The 25,394-nt window shown below is 51.9% G+C and overlaps 6 protein-coding genes across 6 annotated transcripts; 3 read left to right on the top strand and 3 right to left on the bottom strand.

Annotated features, from left to right (window-relative positions):
* Positions 1-4,809: 4,809 nt before the first annotated feature.
* On the top strand, positions 4,810-5,176 carry NCS57_00949300 (uncharacterized protein; the record flags this gene model as incomplete). Its single annotated transcript, XM_053059266.1, has 2 exons — positions 4,810-4,989; positions 5,039-5,176. The coding sequence occupies 2 exons, from the start codon at positions 4,810-4,812 to the stop codon at positions 5,174-5,176; spliced, it is 318 nt and encodes a 105-aa protein (XP_052911337.1).
* Positions 5,177-6,227: 1,051 nt separating this feature from the next.
* NCS57_00949200 (JmjC domain-containing protein) lies at positions 6,228-9,074 on the bottom strand (the record flags this gene model as incomplete). The annotated part of the gene is made up of 1 exon (XM_053059265.1): positions 6,228-9,074. One exon carries the CDS (start codon positions 9,072-9,074, stop codon positions 6,228-6,230), a length of 2,847 nt encoding a protein of 948 aa, XP_052911336.1.
* Positions 9,075-19,186: 10,112 nt separating this feature from the next.
* On the top strand, positions 19,187-20,633 carry NCS57_00949100 (uncharacterized protein; the record flags this gene model as incomplete). Its single annotated transcript, XM_053059264.1, has 3 exons — positions 19,187-19,718; positions 19,763-20,319; positions 20,361-20,633. Exons 1-3 carry the CDS (start codon positions 19,226-19,228, stop codon positions 20,631-20,633), a joined length of 1,323 nt encoding a protein of 440 aa, XP_052911335.1. The 5' UTR covers positions 19,187-19,225.
* A 1,413-nt stretch (positions 20,634-22,046) lies between these two features.
* Positions 22,047-22,811, top strand: NCS57_00949000 (uncharacterized protein; the record flags this gene model as incomplete). The annotated part of the gene is made up of 3 exons (XM_053059263.1): positions 22,047-22,223; positions 22,270-22,571; positions 22,619-22,811. The coding sequence occupies 3 exons, from the start codon at positions 22,047-22,049 to the stop codon at positions 22,809-22,811; spliced, it is 672 nt and encodes a 223-aa protein (XP_052911334.1).
* Positions 22,812-22,832: 21 nt separating this feature from the next.
* On the bottom strand, positions 22,833-23,821 carry NCS57_00948900 (C2H2-type domain-containing protein; the record flags this gene model as incomplete). The annotated part of the gene is made up of 4 exons (XM_053059262.1): positions 23,698-23,821; positions 23,423-23,651; positions 23,076-23,369; positions 22,833-23,029 (listed from the first exon to the last, which is right to left on the bottom strand). The coding sequence occupies exons 1-4, from the start codon at positions 23,785-23,787 to the stop codon at positions 22,833-22,835; spliced, it is 810 nt and encodes a 269-aa protein (XP_052911333.1). The 5' UTR covers positions 23,788-23,821.
* A 598-nt stretch (positions 23,822-24,419) lies between these two features.
* Positions 24,420-25,048, bottom strand: NCS57_00948800 (uncharacterized protein; the record flags this gene model as incomplete). Its single annotated transcript, XM_053059261.1, has 2 exons — positions 24,420-24,609; positions 24,663-25,048. 2 exons carry the CDS (start codon positions 25,046-25,048, stop codon positions 24,420-24,422), a joined length of 576 nt encoding a protein of 191 aa, XP_052911332.1.
* Between the last annotated feature and the right edge of the window lie 346 nt (positions 25,049-25,394).

The following is a 25,394-nucleotide window of genomic DNA, read 5'->3' as shown; positions in this document are numbered from 1 at the left end:
ATATGCATCTTCATACTGTACTGCAAATCCTAGAGTTATGGAACTACATCTCTTCCTACCCTGCATGTGCAGACCTGCCTATTCTTCGAGCAGTCATGGCAGAACACCGCGGTTTCCTGGGGAGCTTGGAGACCACAAAAGTCTCAGGCCCGATCAGACTCTCCATAACCAAACAAAGCTTGTCGGCGGAGAGCTTCGCGCATCCGCCACAGCTCAATTTACTTAGGTACAGGATCTTCCAAGTGATTGGCAGGATCAGGGATACATGGGCAGCTGTTCTCTCGAGACCTCATGATGTGGATCTGTTGAACCTCCAGGGTTCAATGGCTTGCTATGATAATCTCCTATCTGATCTCGAAGGACAGCAACGGCTTGTGGCTGAAGATGCAGTCATTCATGTCAAGATTGTACGTATCTAGGTCGCGGTGTTGAGAGCTCTTGTTAACTCAATCCTAGAAGCGCCGGCGATCTCCATCGCCCCAGTCCAGTCGCAAACGCCACAACGGTGGAGATCAATCTACAGACATACTCTCAAGTCAAGCCTTACGCATGCCAAGAAATCAATACTGCCGAGACGACGTGTTTCGTGGGCTTTTGGCGATGAGTTGCGGGCAGATCAATCGCCCCGATGCCACCACACACCCTAGAGAAGGAGAACTTTATTTTGCATACCGGAAGCAGTCTCAACGCTGGCTGGTGGCCCTTCTCCTTCCCCATACCGGCCTCACTGGGGCCAGTGCCTCGAGAACTTTGGGAAGCCTCGGACTCTTGAAGAGCCTGCCCACACCCCTTACCTTTGATGCTGATGCACAGCAGCTCAAATGGCGAGATGGGTACGAAGATGGTGGGCCGCTCTCGTCCAAGCAAGAGTTCCCTGTCGCATTCTTCGCTGGTCCAGACTTCCCAGACAAGAGTGCAGTGGGCTGGGTAACGGCCGAGGAGCTTCATGTTCTCAATGAGTCATGTTTGAATCCCTCAGTCATTCCGCATTGGAGGGTTGTGAGAGCTTTCCTTGAGAGACGAACGGTATCCCGCGCTCTGCAAGACAGAATTGGGGAGTCTCCTTCGCTTTCAGGTACGCACTTAAAGTCTTTGCTGGGTACTGGGGATGTGCTGATCTTTGGCAATGCAGATACGCATACCGATGGCTGTAACGGTCCAATTGAACATGGTCAAGGTGGGTTGCTAACCTCAGAGGCAACCGCAACCAAGTCCTCTACCATAGGGTCAGAGAATCGACCACAGCTTATCTCACGACCGATCTGGTCTTCTCTCCGCCCCTTGCCATCTAGCCTGAATACGGCCCGGGCACGTTCTACTGTTGCTGTTAGCCACGTGAACGCATCACCCGAACCAGTCCTATCAGAGAACTATTACCTCCCTCAAATAGACAGCAAAAAGCGGGAGATTTATCCTCTATCACTGCCTAGCTTGAGAGACATACATATGAATGTACCGGGGACTCGGTTCGGTCTTTTTGAATGGCCTGTGGCTGTTCCCCAGCGTATCCTGGATCTGCTTGCAGAGAAATCTGAATCCAAGGGGACCAGGCCACTTCCCAAGGACTTCAGCAATTCACGGGGTCTACTTTGCTGCCCGCTGTGTCCTAAGATCAAGCAATTCGTACGCTTGACCCCGTTTAGCAAGCATTTGTGGAAGCATTAGAGTGATGTGTTTTTTCAGGCGTGTTAGGTAGACAGTGGGGCTAGGCGGTGTCGATGGGAGAGGATCAGTTGACAATGGGAGCCGCGAGACTGGGAGCCGGTACGACGACAGGATAATTCCATAGTCAATACAGAGGTTTCGAGGCCAGTTTTTCTCAATTACACTGAAGTCGAGAGGGCTCGGTGCGACAGAATGCCAAAGATTACAGCGCCCTTTGATCCAAACATAACACTTAATAACCACTGACTTATAGCGCCTTAACCACTAAGTGTGCTCTAGCACCTTACATCGTGGCTGGATGATAAGCGGGCTGAGCCATGTGATGCCATCTGCACCACCGACGTTACATGTCTTACTAAGCTAGGGGAATGGTTCCCCCTACGATTGAGTCGATTTGACCAGAAAAGTGTCGATTGTATTCTACAAGTTGAAAAAAAATCTTGATTTGCGCCTATACCGTTGCCGTTAATTGCTGAAGCCTCTCTAAAATCTCTCCCTCCTCCAGGTCATCCCAGTTGACGTCCTCGCTATGATTGAACTGCTTCCCTTGATCTACGGCCTCAAACCAGGCTATCGCCACAGCACATATCGACTCTAAATGGCCATTGCCCTGCAGTTTGTCGTGAAATCTTTGAAGACTCTCTCTGCTTCTCTCTTCTGCGAGGGCTAGGTATTCACCTGAAGAGGGGAGAAATGCCAGGAGTCCCGCGCCGTGCCTCAATCTTGCACAGACTTTATTCCATTTATTTCCCGTCTTGTTTCGCTTCTTGCTGGTCTCCCTACTCACCCCATTCATCCGGCAGACCTCGGTGACGATGTTGGGTGGCAGCTTATCGTAGCCTCTTTCGTCCTTCAGGGCTTGGTAGCCTAGGGCGTATTGGAGTTGATCATACCTGGTAAAGATGCGCTCGAAAGTCGTCCTCTCTTCGCTATAACTCAACTGCCTACCCCTCAGCGCTATTGACCTATAGGCCGGGTCGCCGTCTTCCAGGTCAATCTCATCGAGAGGCTTACGAGCTCGCTCTGCCCGTGGCTGTTTTGAGTGCTTCACAGCCTCGACGAACCGCTGGATGGCTTCCCTGCTCAAGACAGCCGACACAAGGCCGCGAACATCATCAGCAATAGCCTCACCCTCGATCGGCCTTTCGAGGGTGTCTCGATGATTGAGTCCATGGGTCCGCCCGCTCCTACGTGGCGGCGGAACTGCATCAACCAAGACGTTCCCGATCGTCCTCCGCCTCTTCGTGTTGGCGGTATGCCGGTCCGCTTTCCTCTTCTCTCTCAGAGCTTCGGGCAGTTCCTGAGGCCTCTCATCAGAATTGGTATCTGGCTCGCCGTCACGGCGATTGGCTCCCTGGATAAGCTGCGGCGTAGTTTCATACTCCGTGGCAGTGTTCTCTTGGCCAAAAATCTCCTCGTTCTGCCCCTCATCTTCCTCAGGCGGCTCAGTGGGTGGCATTTCTTGCTGTTCAACCCTGTTTTCGAGACTTGTCAACCCGCTCCGGAAATCCCCCAATTCTGTTTTGACTCTTGTCCAAAGTGCTGCAAAGTCGAATTGGCCATTTGCGCTGCGGTCATCATGGGTCCTGTCGTTATTCTCCTGGTCGCCGGCCCCCCCCTGGGGACCTCCGGACAGGGAAGTTCCTTGCGATGCCGCGTTCTGTGTATCAGATTGCTCGAGCAGGCTTGGGTCTCCAAGTAGCCCTTCGAGAGTAGCCAGTCCTGTCATAAGACGCGCAAGGTCTTCCTTCATGCCCCTGATATTCTCGCCCGCCATAAGGTGGTACTGAATGAGTAAAGGGAGCAGTTGCCGTGAAAACTCGTCACAGTCTCCGATATACTCGAAGTTAATGAGAGATCGGAATGCTTCTGCAACTGTTGGCGGCGTCTTGCTCACCCATGCGACCAACCCGTCTGGGATACGCGTCCTAGCTGCTCGACAAAGCTTATCTGCAAATTTAAACAGTGAGGTGATTGACAATTGTGTCCCAACAATCAAGACGGCATCAACGGGATGTTCCAGGTCGTAGTTGAATGCAGCTGTGATCCTAGATTCAGAGGGAGAATCTTGTCCATAAAGAAGAACACTCGTATGGAGCGTTCCCACATTTCGCCGTCGCTTGCCCTCTGCAGCCCGCTTGCTCTGCTCTTCTTCACATAAGGGGCAAGAAGCTTGTTTCCACCGTGGGAACGACTCTGGAGTAACCTTCATGGTATGTGAGGGTCTTATCGAGCAGACTAGTGTATCTGCTCGGCCATGGAGCCATACTGTCTTTCGCGAAAGATGAGCGAGCCTTGATTGGCGGCAGTCAATGTTCTGGGTGTAATGTCGTCGGAGGCGGCCAGACTGAGCCAAGCCCTCGGCAAATATATCGAACATGGTGAACATAGATCTTTGACCAGATTGGAGCTTCTGCAAAATATCGGCATGTAGCTGGTCGGTCGTCTCCTTTCTCAAGTAGGCAGACACATTATATACGTTCCGGCTGGAATTATTCGAGCGGGAAGAGCCCCTGTAGTCGGGAACTATCCAGCTTGTTTTAGAGGTGCTGATGGTGAAGTGAAGTCGAGACTCACTGCCTGTATTGGTCGAGATTCCTGCACCACTGATCATGACGATGTGTCGCTTGGTGATTAGCTCCCTTTTCAAGAGCTCAAGATCTCCAGCATAAGAAGGGTCCGTTGTCGAGGTGTTCATGTTGACGCTCAGGAGCCTCGCATCAAGGCTGCTTAGTAGAGCGGTTTGAGATACTCGCTCGCGATAGGTGAGGCCATCATATTCTACGTTTGCCCCGAGAATGGCGTCGATATAAATAGACCCAAACAACCAGAGTTCACGCATGGTGCGGATGGCCTCGGGAGCCGTCCGAAATTGGCCCCTCAACAGGCTAGCCCAGACAAATAAAAATAGCACTTGCTAAGAAGTGGTAGTTCTAAATTAAGCAGCGGTCTCAAACCGGCCTTGAAAGGGCACCCGGGACCACCGTCCGGATCATGTGTGTGGGTCGTCGCCGGCCGGCCGGGGCTCCGGTGGCCCCACATCCGGCGGCCAGGCGGTGCGGGGTTGAAGCGACATCTCACGTATAAAAGGCTCAGCTTCGGTTCCGACCTTTCGAGCCCAAAAACCATGACCTAAGGCAAAAAATGGAAACTCCTTTCTATCCCTCGAGTGCGTACTCCTTTCCCGATGCTACTTCTGAGATATCTGCCCTACACGCGGCCCTCTCTGATGTGCTGGAGTATGTCGGACAGATCCGTTTCATAGCAGCAACAGCAGAAGCTGCCATAGAAAGGATTCATAGACGTCTTGATCTTCTAGAAGAAGTATCCTCCCTATCGAAAGCTGGCAGTGTTTCAAACTGACGTTCTGTAGATAGCCAGCGAAACAAGCTCAACCCAAGCACCAACCACCCCTACAGGCCCAGCCGCCCCGTGGAAAGAAGATGAGACGGACTTTGAGGGAGATAACATGCAGATACATGACAAGGGTGGTCATTCGGGCCAATCCTAGGCCAATGTCCAATATCACAAGACAGTTTGCCCGTCTCTAGATCCGTAGCCCTCCCGTGAAATGAGAAGTTGCGACGCCGATAGGCCAAATTAGGCCCTTGACACCAGAATGAAGCACTATTTCTCAGGTCTTGTAGCATAAACTCTGGTGCAGGCCCGGGTTTCCACAAAAGAGAAACCGCAAGAGTTCCCAGGCCCGCTTGTTGCGTGTCTGGCGTCATCTGATCTCGTGGTCCCTAGTTAGGCCGTCAAGATGGAGGGCTCGGGCAGGTGGCTGTGTCGCAAGATGCAGTTGGTTGGGGTCTGCCAGCCGGATACTTAAAGGCCAGTCATCCCCTTTTCCGAGTCAACTCGTTCTTTGCTCCTTCATCTCACTCCTCCTCAGACATCCTCAGACATCACCATGGACTCATCTACGCCGTGTGCTTATCAGCAAGACTCCAACTCCGTCGCACTGAACGTGCGAGACCTCGTTCTCAAGTTACAGGCCCTTGCCACAAGTCGTCGTGCTCGCCGCAACGCCTTCCCAAGACCCCGAGGCATCAGTTGCCGTCGCCATCGCCAAAAGCGCCAGCCTGCGGGACATCGGAAGTCCACTCGGTACAACGACAAGTACATTTTAAAGTCTCCATCAAACACAAACACCGAGCCCACCTTACCTACCAACAAAGGAGGTGATGCCTCCCAGCCCCACGATGATACTCCCAGGTTTTTTGATATCGATGAGATTCTCGACGGGATTCTCGATAGGATTCCCTCTGTCAAGGTGGATGAAATCGACCTAACCCAGTGCGAGGGGAGTGAGGGTGTTGAGAAAGCCGTTGACTCAGCGGTACTAGTCGAGATGACGCCGCGTGAGATGGTGAGCGGAGGGTTGGAGGTGATGGATATTCTTGATTTATCGATAGCAAATAGTGTAATGCCTTGTTAATTCCATTTTCCAGCTCTTATAGATGGTTTCCGTTGAATGGTTTCTATGTGTAGGGTAACTAGTTGGGATGGATTGGCTGACTAATAAGGCGGCGCGGCCGCCTTATCCCTTCATCCACCCTCTAGGCAGAGCGCAACGACTCCCAGCCGTTCGCTTCATCCTCCAGTCCAAATACCTGTTCTGAGCCCGTTGATATCATTTCCTCAAAGGCCCTCCCGACCTGGCGGAGTTTCTTGACATACTCAACATCGAGGAGGCTATGGAACACCTGCACGTCCCGCACCAGGGACTTCCATTCCTTTTTCTTAACATAAAGAGGACAGTCTTCCTTACGCTCTTCCTTGAAAGGCCACTTCGACTCGAGAAGAAGGAATGGCAACAACCCATCATCCTCAGGGCCACATATTGAGTTCCATATCCGTCCATCCTCCAAATGGGCCTTCAGCTCTTCTGTCTCCATCCCCAGCTGCTGAGCGAGTCGCTCGGTGTCCTCTTTGCTTCGTCGTATACTGCCACGCTTCTTCATTTGCATATCAAGTTCTCGAGCGACGCAGGCTTGGGCATAGCGATACAGGAATTTGCTGAGAGATGACTTCCCAATAGCAGCGGCCAAACGTTTGCCATGCTGTAGCAATATGTCTCTCGTATCACCTGAAAGAAACATGTGTTCATCACGACGTCTCCATTCATCCACCAGGCTGATAAACTGCTTGACTGCCAGTGAACTTTGAACAGAAGCTGCGGCCTTGAAGACCTTTTCTGGCGGAGTTGAATCTGAATCCCTGGGTACCCGGGGAATGCGGCAGGCAGGATCTCGCTTCCTGATCTCTTCCTCCAGTGCATTTAGCTTCCTCCTGGCTGCTGTGTCTGCACGTGTTTCCCTACCCGAGGTCTGGGTTCCCTGCTGATCGGTCCTTGGCCTTTTGCCTAGAAGTGTCGGGAGAGGCGATCTGGCTTCTGACTGCTCGGGCGGTGGGTTTGGAATTGATGGTAGAGGCGTTCTGGGTTCTGATGACTTGGGCGGTGGGACGCGAGTGACAGTATCGTCCAGTACGCCACACTTGACGCACTGGCGCAGCGCCGTAGATTTGAGGCGATCTCCACGCTGTAAGTGGTTCATAGATATGGCAATGTTGGAGCCCATGTTGACGACCATATGATACTGGCTGCGCCCAGTGAGCATGAGCTCGCCACGCCCTTGAACCTTGATCTCAAAATCGATACCTTCTCTCTCAAGTATCAAAGGGGATATCAACAGAGACTGATGTCCGACGTGTTGACTGCACTCATTGCAGTCCCAGTTCTTGGCGACAAAGGCCTCAAATTTCTTTGTGTGATGCACCTTAATGGCAGTCCAGAGTTTGACTCCTTCTAGCACCAGGTTGGCAGAACGCAGGCCGCAGGGCGATTCGTCCTCAGAGCAACTATAGTCTTCGATATGGAACCGGTTCGCGGATTTATCTCCGCCAATGTGCCAGTATGGACGGTGCAGGTCGAGGAGTTTCGGGTTGTCTAGTAGCGTTGTTCCTGGATTTAGCAGATCCCCGTATGGAAGATCTAGATGGCCGGTAAAGTATGGAACAATGCCCTTTGGAGGGTTATCGAAGTAGTCATCAAGCCACTTCCTGGCCTCCTCCTCGGTCGGTATCACCACCTTGTCTGGAAAGTCCGGGAATGCGAAGTGGGATTGACGTTTCGAGATATAGGCACGCATGTAGCCCTCGCCTTTTGGCCCGGGCACGAATCTATTGGCGGTGAATTGCCAGTCGGGATTTGGCGCACTTAACTCGGCTTTTACCGCGGCTTTGATTAAATCTAGGTCGACGGGCAGGTTGGGAACCGAAATCTTGTGCATAGAATCGTCCCGTTTGATGATCCTCTCGAGTGCTTCGACCAGTCCTTCTCCCATGTCAGCTTCTGATAAAGTGAATTGGGACGGCGAGTCTGGCACTGAGGTGTCTGGCGATGTGAGGTGCGTGTCCGGGGTGGTGGCGCGGGATGTGTCCTTGGTCGTGTCGCTGCCTTGAGAGTTTGGCGTGGTTGGGAGCTGCATGGTTCTTTCCTCGGGCGTAGCGCTAAACGGCGATTGCATGTTGACCTGTGCGCCGGCCCCTTGGCCAGTTGGGTTTGCGGTTGTGGGCTGTGTTTGCGGGTTGGCCTCGGACTTGTCGCCGCCCGTGTCGTCCTCCGGGGCTGAGGACCGTGCCGACCGGTGATCAGCGGCGCCAGACTTGGCGTTGTCTTCTTCTTGAGCCGCATCGGAATCGCCCATGACCACGTCCTCGTCCTCCGGGGCGCTCGCTTCTGCCTCCGCCTCTGGAGTGTGATTCGTGGCCGGGATGTCCCCTTGGTCGTTGGCTGTGGCCTGCCTGGATGCGGATCGGGAAGCACTGGCCGCAGAAGCCGCCGCGTCTGTGCCCCCAGGTGGTGATGGTGGCACCTGCTCGCAGTCTCGCATGGATGTGTCTTTGTCTTTGTCTTTGTCAGAGCCATCGCTTGATGGATCTCCGGTGGCCTCAATGCTGGTGGCCGAGTTGTCGCCGTGGGCGTTTGCTGGGGCCTGGTCCTCTGGCTCTGCCTCGCGGCGTTGATGAGTTGAGGCGCTCGCCATGCCGCTATCCTGGGGTGGTGGAGATCTCAGGCTGCCCTCATAGTGGCCGTCGGCTGAGTGAACTTGCGGTTGCTGGGTGCCATTCCTTCTGTTGTGTGCTTCGATGTCGTCTGTTTGGGACTGAATCCTCCCTATCCAGTCCTCAAGAATGCTAAAGCGAGTAATGATCTGCTCCGCCCATGCCGGCGGTTTATCTTGCTGAGTAGCATGTCGAATGGTAGACCTCTTTGACCGTCTCTGTGGTGTTGGTTCAGATGGCAAGTATGCCCTGATGTCCTCAAGGAGCCGTTTCACATTGTTCAACTCGTTCCGAAGCGAACGAATATCTCCCCAATAGGGAGATTCAAGCTCGGACATGATTTTAGAAAGATGCGTGGTTAAGAAGGTGATATTGGCGAAGTGCGCCAAGTAGCTTGTGGAAAACAATGAGCGAACGAGGCGCGGCTTGATGGCAGGGCGGTTGTTTGGTTAAGTACGATGAACCTCCGAGGCTTATCCGAGGGCACCCTGGTCTCTTGATCCGAGCACCACTTGCACCTTTTGCCACCTGCCCCCAGCATGCATGCGTGCAGTACGTGAATGAAGGGACGTTGTTGTGGAATTACGCCAGGGCATTCTTTCGAGGTTCGAGATTTGGGCGGTTGACTCTATTGAGGAAGTTGGCTGTAGTTGAGGCCAATTGTTCGCTCTATGGCCCTGGTCCTGGTCGATATCTTCCATCTCGAGACTCGCTGCCGGTTCGGGTGTTGTGACTCCCCCTTCTCCAAACTCTTGCCTGTAGGCCCTGTAACATGCCCTACCGCTGGCGGGGGCAGGGGTAAGTGATCGCCACTCTTCTTCACCGGCGAGAGTCGTGTCGGATCCAGTATCTTCGTCGTAGAAGGGTGCAGTTTGAGAGCCGTTCAGTAGGTGGTCTGAGGGCTCATCCGATACATGGATGGCCGCACCGTCTCTGCCTAGCCACGATGCCCGAGTTCCAGAAGATTGGATTCCATCGGAGGAAATAAGTATCGGACCACCCACTGGATCTGATGTGACCCTCGGTGGCGAAGGGGAGGCATTGAGCAACTTGATAGGTTTGCGGGGCCTGAATTTGCGTCGAGATTCGGTAGGCTGAGCCGATTGACCTGAGCTGTCGGGCTTGGCCGATCTGTGCCCTGCCTCTCCCTCTGTAGATTGCGCGACTGCTGAGAGTGCTGTCACTGGGTGACCTGGATGGTCGAGCTCGGATGCCAACCTGACAGTGTCGTCTCCAGCTGTCCATAGGCCGCGGTGACGAGGGAGCTCGTTTGTCGAATATGGTGAAGCCGTTGGGCCTGCTTGAAGAGGAGAGCGAGCCTGAGAAGGTTCATACGTATGACCTGAGTCGTCGGCCAGAGGTTGTATGCTATGATCGGAAGTGGTTGTTGCGGGTGAGTTGAGGATGAGGGAAATCCAGCTGCGGGTAGCGTTCCCGGCAACTTGCTGGGGTTGGTGATGTGGTTGAACCCCTGATTCTGCCTTTGATGGTATCTGGTTTGCTGGCTCCGTATGGTCTTGATCCGCGTCATGTTCAGCCTGGGCAGGGGTGGGCGACTGTCTGCCTTCGTCACCACTGAGAGAGGTGTTATCGTCGTGGTTGTTGCCATAGCCGCCGCTGCCATCGTAGTCATAGTCATTATACTCATCACAACCGCTATGTCCAGGAGCCCGGTATTCTTGGACCGTGGTTGGCAAGTCGAAGACACTGTTGATGAGGGGAATTTTCGCGGCAGCCTTTCGTTTCGCGGCAGCCTTTCGGCGAGCTTGACTCCTGTGTTTCCTTCAAAGCGTTAGCGCGATGCTCAACCATAATCACCCAAGTAACTCACCGTAGCTCTAGTAGAGTGTTGAATTTGGCAATCGTGCATCCGGGCATATACCCATACATGCACTTAGTTTTGAGATCACAAGGTGGGCGGAGTACGGCACATCTTTTACACCTATCCTTTGCGCAATGGTCCTTGAGCCTGACCCAGCTGGTGAACTGTTGACGACATGCGCACTGAAGATATTCCTCCTCCTTGGAATGGGAGAATATATGACGATGTAGGTTAGAACTGAAGGTGAATCGCTGAGCGCATTCACCACAAACGTAATTACCTGTATTAGTACTCCTGCCTTTCGATGACAAATGATGCGCATTCTTTTTGTGCCGCCAAAGGGCTTCTTGACTTAGGTAAGTCTTCGGACACTCGCCCTGGTCACATGAATAAACGTGCCCGTCATGGTTTTTTTCATGCGACTCGAGGGTTCGTTTTTCCGTGAATCCCTTTGGACATCTGCTACAGAAAAACGACGGCGGGCGACGTTTGCGGTTTTTATGCCCGTCTTCATGCCTCCCAAGATGGTACGGTGAATCGCATACTTTATCGCAGGTGCGACATACAAAGTTACTATTCATGTGATCCTAATTAGTAGATGCTCGGCTAGGCAGGCTTAGAAAGAAAATTCACCGTTCACGCCTATTTCTCTCCCGAGACTTCCTTGAGGAAATAGTTGATGACTTCTTCTGCAATCCCATCGCATTAGGGCTCTAGGCGTCGTTGCTAGGGAGTTTAGTGCGTCGGATACGGTAAGATCCCTAAAAGCTTAGAAAGCTGTTGTAGGAGTGTTGACTCGACGACTGGCTGTCTCTGGGGCACTTGCGTTTTCATAGACCACCGGACCTTGACAGGGGCACCATAATCCGTGGATGCAATGATCTGCAGGCCGGCCTTTCAGCTGGTGGAACCTATGTTAACTTTCTTTTAGCGCGGAACACGGATATGAGCCGTCATGTCACCCCACTGCACACGGACCGCGGCACCGGGAGACGGTGTGAGGCTCCACCAACTTGGCGTGCGAGCATGTACATGCTATGCAAATTACTGGATCGTGGGGATCGGTCCAGCACGCTAATGCAGCTGTGGCTGACCTGCCTGATTTCTTGCTTTTGGAGTCGGAGGAGGAACACCCAAAGCCCAGCGAGAACGGCACCGAGCAATCAGGTACCCAGGATTCGCCAGTCTACAAATAGCTATAACAAACTCGACCCCCGGGCAGGACACTTACGAAGCGCAACAATCCAGAACTGAATTCTTCACTGAAATGGCCGAGCCTGTGAGAACCTCGCATCCCCAGAGCTCCAACGCACAGGAGCGTTCGACCACGCCTCGGCAGCCCTCAACGATGAGTGGGTTCGTTCTCGACGAGGAACCAGATTCCCTTGATGCCCAATCCCAGCAACCCATCAGTTTCGACCATGACCTGCAATCAGCTCGGCAAGCTCACCCCAGCAAGCAGTCGTCTCTCCCAAATGGGCCCGAAGTTCCTCCAGATCCATCACAGTCTTCTAATTTCACCGAGCGCCCTATCGATGAAACTAGATGCTTTCTCGAGATACAACCGCCGCCCAGTCCCTTAGCCGGCCAGCATCCATCCACGCAGCAAGGCGATGCTCCGTCGTGGCTTGACGCAATAGCATCAGAGATGCAAAACAAGATAGCGGACCTTCGGGAGCAGATCCAGACATTAAAACGGGAGAATCTGCAGTTGAAAGATTGTTTGGGCGAAAATTTCACTGGGTGACCAACTTAATGTTTGGGATAGCAACTGAACTACAAGATTCTCTCTGATTCTCTATCCCGCTCCCGCCGCCAAGTCACATCTTTAGACTACGTGCCATTTTGACTCCAAAGCCTGGTTGTGGTTCCGAAGCTTCTCTGGGACAAGCACAAACCCCGTCTACGCTATGCTTCTCTCTCCACGCTGGGACCATCTCAAGACGTTCTCTCTCCACTCTCTGCTTCTTCTCAAGACGTTTCATCTTTACCTTCTGGTCCATCTCAAGGCATTCTCTCTCAACTCTCTGCTCTATCTTAAGGAAATCCCTCTCAGCTCTCTGCTTTATCCCAAGTAGTTCGCTCTCGAATTCTCTCCCCCACTTAGGCACTTCTCCCACATGCCCTCCCTCCCCTATCTCAATTCCTTCCAACCAAGTCATGATACAGATAGACTGGCCGTGACTCGAGACACTATTGCCTCTATTCAGATCCATACTGGGTGCAGGCTTGAACGAGCCATTGGATGAGGCACGATTGGTGTCAAGCAACGTGCCTGAGTCCTCAACATCCCCATGAGGCCAATTCCAGGATATTGACTGGGTCATCTTCGACTGGTATAGTTCGGCATGATTCGTTATCAGGTCTTGAACCTCCCGGCTCGTTGTCGTCTTGACGCTCGTTGCGTTGTCGTCTTGTGGCACTGTCGAGGATGATGATGTTAGAGATGTTGTTGCGTGAATCAACCGTCTTACCGTGTCTCGTGGCATTGAAGCTCATACTGGGCAGGTTGACGTAGGGGCCTGGGAAGAAGCTTCCATGGACGATCAGACAAAGACGACGGGGAGGAGCCTTTTAATTGTCGGCGGACATCCCTTGCAACCAGTACCTTGACGCTCGATGCTGTTTCCGTAGCCATATCACATTGTGCCAGGGTTTAACATCAAGGGGCTGCGTTCACGACCAGGGGATGGCTGGTGCGCCAGCGGAAGGGCTGGTCACGCATGCAGGTTAGGCACTGAAAGAAGCGGGAACGGATATGCTTAGAGATCAAGAGATGGGGCCCTTGGTGTTTTTTTTTTTTTTTTTTTTTTTGGACGGAGGTCGCCAAGTTCGGCTTTGTTTGCTGCCAAGGGAAGCCTCGTCGTCAGGTTAGACCAAGGTATTTCCGCCAAATGCCATCAGTCCATTTCGCAGTTACGCCATTTTTTTGCCTCAAGAAGATAATTCCGCCAAATGCCATCATTCCATCCTGCAGATAGGCCAATATCTTTCAACTCGCCACGATTGTTGAGCTGAAGGCGTCGAATAGTGGTGACAACAAGCGTACCCCGTATCCAGCTGAATGTTCTTACTACTCGACGGACTTCTATTTTTTCCCCATGAAACCAGTGAGCCAGACTCCATTCTTCACCGTCTTCTCTCTAATTTAAATTAGTCAAATAGAATAGAGAGATAGAATGGCTATATGATAAGGTACTTACGCATACGTATAGAGATTCATGCTGAACCGTCGTCATGTTTCCTAGGATGGAGATAATTCGGGAATACAGAGGATGAATTGAGGACAAAAGTTATATGATGACAGTCTCTCGCCTTTATAAACTATTTGAGATATAATTTGACAGAGCCCAAGGTGGCGAAGCGGTGAAGCCCAACTCAGTGAGCGAAAGATCAAGATAACAGGACGAGGCAGCCGGTGCGGACGTCTGGCCTCATACCGGGATTCCTACTGCAAGTGGCACACTCAGACCTGCTCCACAGCACAATGCGAGTGGTATGCGCTGACCCTGCGTGCAGCTCGTGGCGGCGGCAATTACGCAGTCGCGCTTCACGGTCTTATTCAGTCTGACGAGCAAGCGCCAATTGACTGGTTGCCTAGGATCCCAGTGCGGCATGAGAGGGCCAGGCTGTCCGGATGTGTCCTCCTTTCCAGGGCTATCATGGATCTGCAACGAAACCTGGGATGTGTGGCTTGCCGGCCTGCGCGTCTACACCAGGAATAGAATATCCGACCCTCCCTGAGTTCCCCGAACCCCCTGGAAGGGCGTGGGAGCAATCTGTAACACGCTTGTCTGGGATATTGTTGGCCCTGCATAAACATGGAAGCGGGAGGATATGGTAATTCGTTACAACACAACTAGAAGAGCAACCTTATCCAGAGCTATACTTTTTCGACCACCTGCCTGGGACTATTCTACAAGAAGACAGTCACCATATTCGTCGCTGAGCTGTTCGCCCCGAGCCTTTTATACCACTTCCTCATGCTATAACCCATGCCGCTGCTGTTTAACCCAAGATCCATGAGATAGCCGCTGAGTAACCGGCGATGAGAAGGCCAATCCCCTGAGATGAAAGATATTTGATCCCTCTCTTCTTCCTCTCTTTTGCCGTCATGCACAGAGCCCAGACCTCTTCATCCTCAGGATAGCCCAACAAAGCACCTTGATCATGAATGAATTTCATGGGAACCTTAAGGTGCACTTCGTGATCAGCAATTATGCCTCTTGATACTGGTTTGGTCAGTGACTGTAATCGGCTTGAGAGTTGACATTTTGGATTCTTACAATCTCCCTTGCCAATTGACCCGACTAAGAGAGTATGTGGACCCTTTCCGTCGCAGGGCATCTTTGATAGTTAAGTAAGAGGGAGCTACAAAGATGGGCGGTGCTCAAGTGAGACAGATCGGAGCTCGTGAAGAATATCTGTACTTTTGCTACTGGGCTATCTTATGCTTATATATGCAAGTTCGGTTTGGTGGCCTCCCCCGCAGGCAAAGATTGATGACTCGACACGACAGTCATACTCAATCCTGACATCGAGGCTGGCAGGTACGGGTGGATTTGCCCACAACTTCTCATCCGAGCCCCTCCTGTCAACAGTATCAGGAATCCTTGTCCTGAGCAGATACTTCGCCATAGAGGGCATGTAAAGAGACGGTGAAGCCCAACATGTCTCCCTGCAAGCTGACAAGAAGAAGAAATGAGGTGACCAGGTGGCTCACATGGTGGCTATGATGGCACCAGGTCCTTGAAGCTCAATTCAGGTTCCGTAGCCACATCATGTTGGTACCAGAGGATCGACATTAAGTCTGGACGAAGCTGGGTCCGCGACCAGGGATGTTGCTGGTATGGAAAAGACAAAGGCAAAGCTCCATTGGCACCCATGGCTGCGCGGCTGTTCCTTATTCCAGGGCTATTATGCATCTGCAAGGAAGCCTCCCGGTATTGGTGGCTTGCTGGAGTACGGCCTACACCGGCAACAGCATATCCGACCCTCCACGAGATCCTTCGGAGTTCTCCACCCACAGCAGAGATACCTGAGCTTGGGGTCTTGTTCACAGAATGCAAGGGGGCTGACCCGTGCGGCTCGTGGTAGCATCCACCATGCAACCGCGCTGGCTACAGTCCTGTTGCTTCGGCCTGCCGAGTTAGCGTCATTTCACAGGTTGTCTGGGATTCCGACGTGGTATTGAGAGGGAACAGGCCCTGTCACATATACAGGCCGCCCCCAAGCGAGTTGAGTTTTCTAAACCTCATGTGTCTCTTTCTGAGTCTTGTCATCTGTTAACCTCAGCGAGATCCTGTCACCGGGTAGTCAGATCTCCAGCTATGCCCTCACTCCCTACCGCTTTTCCTATGGCCTCTTACGTCGAACAACGCATAAAGAACCACCTCCAGAAGACATCGGAAAGCGGCCTTATCTCGAGCGACACTGACTTCGCTCCCGTTGCTAAGGGTCAGATCCTGCGCTCCTCCCAACTCAACCGTGCCGAACTCTCAAATGGAAACCACGCTCCCTCATCTGCCGGCTCGCCACTCAGTATCAACCCTCAGCTCTTGGAAGGGAACACGGGAGCCGTCTTCATACTTGGCCCTGACGACCCTCGAACAAATAAGGCTAAAGCACAGGACGGGCCGGGACACTAGATGGAAACCCTTGGCTCTTTCGTGACAGAGGGCGCTGCTCAGGGTTATTTCGCTCTTTTATCTTTTAAACTTCCTTCTCTATAGCAATAGCTCGACCACACGAGGCTCAAGGATGGGGCTGGGAAGGATGGATGTATGGACCTTCGTTTTTGCGCGCAGACCCTTAACTTGGATCCCGTCGCTCGTTTGCGTTCTCTATAGATAAGAATCTCACACTCATTTTCATTCTCCGAGAACTCTTTGCCGTCTATCCTTGACCTCACTGGATTCATGCGTGTGGAGCAGGTATTTTCATCAGACTGCCCCCTTGGTCCTAATTGGAGGAACGACTTGCTGAACTGTGCGGCTCACGACGACAATCACCAACAGGGTCGCCCCGGGGAGGACAAGGGGCCCTAGCGTGAAGGCAATCGGCGCGCATGGACTCTGGCCATTGAGGGGGGCGTGCCTCTACCTACCTTAGCGCTGTTTTCTCAACACCCCCGAGCCTCTCCTCGGGTTGCCGAGTCCTCTGACCCGAGGGACTTCCTTCTGCTGGGTCTGGAACGTGAATTGGTGGCGAGATGATTATTGGTCCAGGGAGCTGGGCATGGAGACGAGTTGCTCCGTTGGCAACGAGCGGCTGTCACATATACCTGAGGCCCCCCGATATGAAAAACTCCAATCGTTTTATCTCTGTAATCTCAACCGTCCCACGCCATTCAGCTCGGTTCTCAAACACTAGAGTCTTGTTGCTAGAATGAAGCTTTTCCATCTTCTCTTCTATGGCCTTCTCTTAGGCCTCCTCCTCTTCTATAGCCTTCTCTTAGGCCTCCTCCTCTTCTATGGCCTTCTCTTAGCCCTCCTCTTCTCGTTGCCCTCGCCGCGCTCCGTACCTGGCCCCAAGTCTGTCGGTCGACCCCGCCGTGTTATTCGGGACTACATCATGGTTCGCCGTGGACGACATATTGTCAGAGAGCCTCGCCGCGAAAACAATGAGATGGGCGCAGAGACTCGATATCGGCCCCTACGACCAAGAACGCCTTTGATAGAGGCCCATCCTTCATTAAACATCTCACATAGAAACATCCGATCCGTACCCTTCTCCGTCCTCGCCAGAACATGGCAAGATGGCCTGCCACCAACGACACTCGACACGATTTCGATTCCGACTCGGACATGGGGATGGAAGAAGATCATGTTCTGCTGGATCCTTAGATGGAGGGTTCTGATTTATTGTTTTAGAATCTTAGTTGGCGGTTATAACCAACGCTTGATTGTTTTCATTAGACTGTACCTCTTACTCTAATTCGAAGAATGGTTTGTGGGCCTGTGTGGTGGAGAGCATCTCTTTGGTTTCAAAGCCCATTTGATATAAGACGAAGGTAGATTTTTCACTCGAGTCTAATTCATATCCTAACATACTGCTACTCTTCTTTTTCTCCGCATATGCCAGTCATGAGACAGTTGGCATTGATTCGGGGCAAACTCTTTCTAAGTGACTGGACTTTTCCAGCAAACAACACGCCAACACTGGATTAACCAAGGCACGAAGAAGAGGCGGGAGGCATCCTTTGTAAATCTGAAAAACCCATTAAATGCAAAAAGAGAAGTCAATTTGTTACCCAAGCCCGTAAATAAATATCCTAACATACGAGTCTCTGCCTTTGCCTCCGCGTGTGCATGTCTCGTCATGAAATGTTGCCATCGCTTCGGGGCGGCTCTGACCCTTTTCTGAGCCACATGGACCTCGAAAAGTATGCCGCTATCTTCTTCTTCCTTTCCCTCTGAATATCCATCCGGACGCTAACCCACCCCCGCTGCGAGCCTGAGCAAGTGGCCATGGAGATTGGTAGCTTATTGAATAAGCTCAACATATCATGTTCTAGCGGCGCCCCGTTAACAATGACCATCCCGTGGATACGCGCGATAGGTTTATCTTGGAAAGGCATCACCGCCCAAACTCGCCGTTCATTCTTATCCCCGCACACCTCTGGTGTAAGTGGTACCAACTTCCCACTCTTATCCTCAATATTAACCCAACAGTTCACATGGAGCGAGTACTCATAACCTTCTCCATCCACGACAATATGAATATTGCCAGGGTAAAAGTTCATATCCGAAAGCCAGGCCTCACTGGCCATCAAGGCGATATGGAAGTGCCTGAGTCGTTGCGGCCCGATGCGCCGTAGAAACCGGGACAGGTGTCCTAGGTTCCCCAAGTCTGGCAATATGGGGCGGGAGAGCAGATTGCTTTCACTTTTAGTGCTTGTAGCTGGTTGCTGTTAGCTTTATTCGTGCAGGATCATATGCGTATTACCTTCATCCAGTTCATAATTCTCTCTTTCCACCGCAATTGAATCGATCCGACTCCCCTGTTGCCGTAGGCGCCGAGCCAGCAGGATGCAAAGCACCAACGTGACGAACTCCAGGACAGACAGAACAATGGTAGCATACAATAGCGGTGACATCATCCCTAATAAGGCTTGGGTCTTGGTGGAGGCTTTGGAACGCCAGTTGTGTCGTACGCGCCGCGGCCAAAGTTGTACGTGCTGTGGCCAATGTCGCACACGTACATGGAGTGAGGGCGGTGAAAGAGAGTGAACAAGAGGGCTTGGGCGAACCAGGTCGGTGTGCATGCTGTTGCCTTGTGGGCTTGCACTTTCACTTAAGTAGATTTGCAGTGCAGGTTACGCAAGGATGGTCTGGCGTGCTTTCTTTTGATAACATGAACTTGTGATGCATCGCCATGGGTCCCTCGACGGTTTGAGTTGGTGGGTGACTACCAACATGCTTGATCGTCGTAGCTGGGATTAAGCACACGCCACCCCCCTTGCATCGCATCGGAATGCGTGGCAGATGGAGACACTATTCTGTATTTGGACCACAGTTTCCTTGTGGTCCCATTTGGGTAAAGCGCCCCGGAAATCTTGCTTATCAATGCTTGGCCGTTGTTCGTCTCCACCCGTGACGCCGCGCGAGGCACGCGTTGTTTTTTTCCATCACCTCGACCTCATCCGTACTCCCACCAGAGCGAACGATGAGTAGAAGACTTCCAACACCCGGCCCGGACCAGGGTTCATACGTCCAATTTCAGCTCAGCGTCGCCCAGTCGGACTGGCAGCCGTCGCCCCCGCCGCCCCCGCCGCCCCAGGATCCACGGCAAGCGGCATCGAGGAAACTCAATGAGCGCATGCCTAAGAACAAGGACGAATGGCAAAAGGCTCGACAGAAACATCACTTCGAGACTCCTGAAGATGTTTACAGAACAGTATCTTCCCTTGTGCAGGACGTTGATGATGGGTTGCTGCCTCGGCATCTAAGAAGATTCGTTTGCTTAGCAGTTTGTTGCGTGGATCACCATTGCGGAGATAAGGAGACAGCTTACAGCAACTATCGGGCTCGCTTTGGCAGAGAAGTCAAAGAGCTGACTATCGACAACTACATGCATTTGGCGCGTAGCGTAATTGGTTTAATGGATGAGCTATACCCGACACTTAGACATCTTGCCTTTGAGGGTGTTCTACTCTTTGGTGAGCGAAACCGGCATCTACTGAAACAAGGCTGACAACAGCAGCTTCGCTGAGCCTCTCGGATCTGGGATACTATAGACAGGAACCGGCCGAGTTCAAGTCGTGCTTTCCTCAGATCAACATCGTTCCCGAGGAGCACGCCTCTCTGGCACTGTATCCCCCATTTCTCGTTATATCCCGACGCCCTGAATATTGGGATAAGTATGAAATGGTCTGCGAGGCCCTGAACATCAGGTGTCTCCCAAAGGCTGAGTTACTCATGTTCACCTCGGTGCTGGAAAGCAAGAAGCCAGTGCCCCACGCCCTCCCGTCTCCTCATACACCAAGGAAGCGCGTCTATGATATGGCCCGGGATATCTGGGTTGATAAGGACGATGCTAATTCAACAACATGCTTGGACACTGAAGTAATGTTTCCCATTTCTGACCGCATTGATGGCTACAAGGTGTTTCGCATCCCGGAGACTATCCAGCAAGAGGCAGCCTCAGCAGGCAAGATACAGGACGACTGTGTGCGTCAGGACTTGCGCAATGCAGTTGTTTTTAGATTTGGCTGGTCCTCGTGCCACAGCATCGTTGCGAAGCACATCTACGATGAATTAGTAAGTTAACCCTCGACCAGCAAAGACGAACGCTGACCAAGGAGGTACAACTGGGTATTCTTAGCCCAGGGATTGTTCATGGGAATCAGTTCTACTTTCGACATGACTCTGGTGCAACGAGAATCCCTAACGGATGGGTCTGCGTTATCATACCTACTATCCTAACTATTGAGCGAGTCACGATAACACTGAGCTACGGAGATGTTCAGGAGGATATTGTGTGGTGCAATGGCTCTGGGTTGCTTCTTGGACCAGGCACAACGCTGTCAGTACCAAACGTGGTCTATTATATCTCGATAAGCTTCCCTTACTGACTGGGATTGATCTCGCGCTCGCCATCTTCTCCCTCCATCTCATCTCGTTGCTGTTTATCAAACGAAATCGGTTCGCCTCCATGTTCCGTGTCAACAGGGTGATCTTCTACTTGAGAAGACTGGTCGTTTCCTTCAGAGGTCAGACAAAACAAAGCGCAAGGAGTAAAAGTCTTTCACCTGAGGAACCATCACCGGACGACGCTTTGTCTGAGGTGCTTCCACCTTGCTGTGGCTCATGCTTGGAGTTGTCTGACGTGCCTGGCATGTTGCTTTGATTCCTCGGGAGGATATTAGTCGAGGCTTTGGTCTTCACTCTGATTCGATCTGGTGAAAGCAATAGCGACATTTTATATTTCAAGAAACACTCTTGTTTTCTCTGTTCTCCCTCTGTTCGCCAGCCTGCTGGTGCTTGGCCTCCATAACTGGCCCCGATGAGAGCCATGGGTTCTCAACACCATCGGAAGCAATCCCCGCTGCACTTCTCAAGCCTCAGAGCTCTCCTCCCTTGAGATCACCACCCTGGCCACATAACAGGTCTCTGAACTCGATAAGTGCGGAGACATAGCCTTATAGTTGTGACTGGTTGTCGTTGTCTGAAGTGTCTAGCATGCCGCATTCGCTCAAAGTATACAGGGGTTGGCTGAGGCCATCTTTTGACTCTATTGGTCTGACTGGGCAAAGGATAGTCATGCAGTGGATCCCTATCACAGAACTGTGATGCCTGCTGGGTTTTTTTTCAGTGGATCCCTATCACAGAATTGTGATGCCTGCTAGTTGCAGTGGATCCCTATCACAGAATTGTGATGCCTGCTAGTTGCAGTGGATCCCTATCACAGAACTGTGATGCCTGCTAGTTGCAGTGGATCCCTATCACAGAATTGTGATGCCTGCTAGTTGCAGTGGATCCCTATCACAGAACTGTGATGCCTGCTAGTTGCAGTGGATCCCTATCACAGAATTGTGATGCCTGCTAGGTAGGTATCACATGTCTCCGCTGGCGTTTGAAGCTGAAATGATGTACCATCAACTGCCACGCCTGGTTTGGCCGATATTCGAAGGTGAGGTTCCAGCTAAAACATTCAGAGAGCTTTCCTAGTCTCAATTAATAATATTCATCCTATAGGGCCAGCTGTCTTCAGACATCCTACGAAGCCTTGCTTCCTTTCCTGAAGCTGGACGCAGGTGACTGTTTGTCAACATTCGCCCAGTTGCATCTGGGATCGGTGATCCCTGGCACCATCGTCTCAATGAACCATTGGGCCATTGATTTAACGTATGTCACGTGTATTGGCCCCACCCGCATTGTGCTCACTTTAGGCTCCCGAACGGGGTCAGGCTGGTGAGGGGATTGTAAAAAATCACCTTTGACATCAGGCCGAATGCATTTTGAACGGGCAGCAACAGTGCAAGCTTATGGCATCAATCCCCTTTTCGCTGGATACCGCTAAGAAAGCCCTCCGCGACGAGGGCTTTGTTGATCTGAGAGATCTGAAGGTGGGACAGCATATCTGGGAGTTCGAGCAGAAAGGGTTCCCTTTCTTCACGAAGGATGGCTTGGACTTTTTACAACAGCGCGTCCTTGGCAATCCCGTAAGTGAAATGCAGTTTTCTACGGCGATTAGCTAACTTGATTCAGGACATACGATCCATAGTGGAATGGTTCTTCGAGGATAAAAGATGCATTCTGGCTCATTGCCTGAGATGGGGGGCATTGCCAGGCCATATCGAGTGCTTCCTGGCCGGTGGTAGAGACGCTGGCCGTCGCGTCCTTATGGTCCAGCTGTTAGCGAAAGGGTCCCGTGTGGACTACTATGCCTCTTCTCACCTAAAGTCATTGCCTACTGAAAATGGGCCGAGATCCACGCACGAACTATCCCCAGCCGCGCTTCAGCAGGAAGGCTGTAAAGTTCATGACGGGAACTTTAGTGCTGGCGGCTTGTAAGTTTTCATACCATCCTATAGTTGCGGGTTTTAACATCTTAAAGAGTGATTCTTGACGCCCGACTTGGCCGCGAAACCCGAGCAGGTTACGCAATCACTGTTACATTCATGATTGAGGATCTAGTCACCGGGTTGCCAAAAATGGTTCTTCCAAACCTTCCAGGACTGAAAGAAAAGGTCGCAGAGATGGAGAGTGAAAAGATTGGAGTCAACTTTGCGTTTGGAAATGTTTCCTAGAGCCCAAGCATATAGTTATCACTATTCCTGATAAGCTACAGTTTCGCTGCCTTGGTCTCCACCGTTGAATTGCGGATAATTCACAGCCAGGAAGATCGGAGCTAGAGCACCAGTCGTCCCATCCATAGAGTCGCAGGGAATTTGTGGAATGGTAGAATCCACGAGGCCATCGGAGATCGACATCAACGACGTATCCAGCTGTGCATGGTAGGGCGCGCCTGTGTTCTGGAGTCAGCTGGGCCAAGATATGGAGAGGGTGAATACCATTGGCGTTTTGAATGGGGAAGCTGTGTGTTACATCAGGGCGGTCCAACTTGGGACGCCGTGAAGGTCGTGGTCCTAAGCTGGCCAACGGCCTCTTCGATCCTTTCTCCCAAGCCTCTAGGTCTTTGTCAGCCAAGTCGCGCAAGTCTTGACACGTGTCCCTTATATATGTGGCCTTTCTCTTGCATAGATTGTTGTGTTGTTCGTCGTTGCGCAGTTCTATATGTCTCACAAACTGATTCGCCAGTGTGAAACTCTCGCGACAACCCACGCACACTTCATCGATCTCTACATCTGTATTTTGACATTAACGGCTACCCACATGCTGAGGGAAGAACAGAACATACGGCATAGAAAGTGCCGACGAAGTGATAGCCTCGATCCATAGGGTGGTTGTCTGTGACATAACGGATGAGGACAAACACGCGATTTTCGAGGGTGTATCAAAGTTTCGAACGCCGACTCGCCACCCTTGTTGTATGGCCCATTTCCGGGAACTCCTTGATCATCATCGTCACTGGCTCTCGCGTGGGTTCGACATCGTTCGGCCTCGATGAAGTGATAGCGTTCTCGAGACTAAAGAGAGGTTAGTCTTGTTCACAAGAAGCGGAGAGGGACTGACTCGATATTCCTCAATATGGTCATTTAAGTCATCGTCTGACCGAAAGCGAGCTAAGCAAGTGCATTCACGCTCCTGGTAGATCTCGTTCATATTGGCGTGTCGTGAGGAAGGCTGGCGGGGCGAGTTGTCGTGCCTGATGCCCGAAAGGTTAATCCGAATCATCTGACCCAGGCAAGCCAAGCAGCCAACCAACGCTCTCTAGCTTGAGGGGCACATGACTGGTCATATGACGCACTTTGTTAGGCGTGACAAGGTGATGCTCATTCGGCCTTAAATGCCTCGCAGTTCCCAAATGACAATTTGGCAGTCAAATCTCTTTCCTTCGTGTACCCTTCGGTCAGACCTCCTTGTTATACTTTGAGTCTCCATTTACTTTCCGCACATCAAGCTTGTCAAACCGATGGCCGGATGCGAAACTTGTGGGGGCCAAGGCTTCAAGGACCTACAATGTCCGACTTGCGGCAAACCAGCCACAGGCTGATGAGGATGGTCTACAGTCCGATCAAGTAATATCTTCAGTCCGCTAGTAATGCCCTTTATTATTAAGATGTCCCTTACTAACCAGTGCCAGATAAAGCGAAGGGGGGCTGTGTTTTGATCAGTATGTATCAATGGTATGCATGGTTGGGCGCGAGTATCATGGCATTCTCAGTATCATTTGTGTTTGAAGTTTCGGTTGGCAACTTGAAGGATGCATTAGAGGATAAACGGTTAGATTGCTATCAAGACATTTGCCTCAAGCTCTTAAGGAGCCACAGCTCATTAAAAGCGAACAACAGTGCCATAGTCAAAGCCCATGTTCCGACAATACAGGTGGTCACGATCGCCGTCACAGACCAGCTTCCTTCCTGTGCTGTATAGACATTGATGAGACTCATGAGGAGGGCGACCACCGAATTAAGGAGACTGGGTCTGTTGTAGAGGTGCTGTTAGAAAGTGAACCACTAATGTTCGGGAATACCGACAAAAAGATCCGATCAGAAAGCCAAATATAGTTATGCTTCTGAGACCAACCAACCCATCCCATCCCGACGCCACCAGTGAAGCAGCAGAGGCTGCCGACCACGAGGAGTGGCGTGTTCTGGACGGCATGCTGCACTACGCGACCGGCCTGGGAATCGCCCAGTGCAGTGGCTTGGCTTATCGTCGTGAAGGTGCCAGGGAAGACGACAAAGCCAGCAAGGAAGAGCCAGTTCGCGACTGCAGCAAGGACGCAGTAAGCGCTGGGAACCTCGTGTGCTTGGACAATCATGGCGTTGTACGGGGTCAGTCGCTCGGCGTGCTGGGCTCCAGTCCCAGGGGCCGGCGAGCCTGTCACGTGAATATCTTCAGGACGGTGCTTGTCATCCATTTTGATTGAGCGTGGGAGTTGACCTTTGCAAGCGGCGCATATGGCCAATTTTAAATAACGATCCTAAAATAAAGAGCTGAACCAAGGAAGCCGTTTATTATTTCGTGATCGCCGTGTGTGGGAATCGTCTGCTAAAATTAAGACGGCTACGTTTCACATCGTCGCCTCGGGTGGTCAGCACCCTTCGCAGAGCTCTAGCGCGGCAAGCAATCTTGCACACAGCAGCTTCCCTATGCACAGCGCTTAACTGGCACCAAAACGGCCGTGACAGTTATGGAGTACCTGTGGCAGAGTACCCTCCTCATTGTCGAGATCGCTCCCCTCATCCTTGTTGCCAAGCACAAGC

The sequence above is a fragment of the Fusarium keratoplasticum genome, chromosome 7, assembly GCF_025433545.1.
Source record: "Fusarium keratoplasticum isolate Fu6.1 chromosome 7, whole genome shotgun sequence".
Classification (NCBI taxonomy): domain Eukaryota; kingdom Fungi; phylum Ascomycota; class Sordariomycetes; order Hypocreales; family Nectriaceae; genus Fusarium; species Fusarium keratoplasticum.
This window is presented reverse-complemented; position numbering and strand designations above follow the sequence as displayed.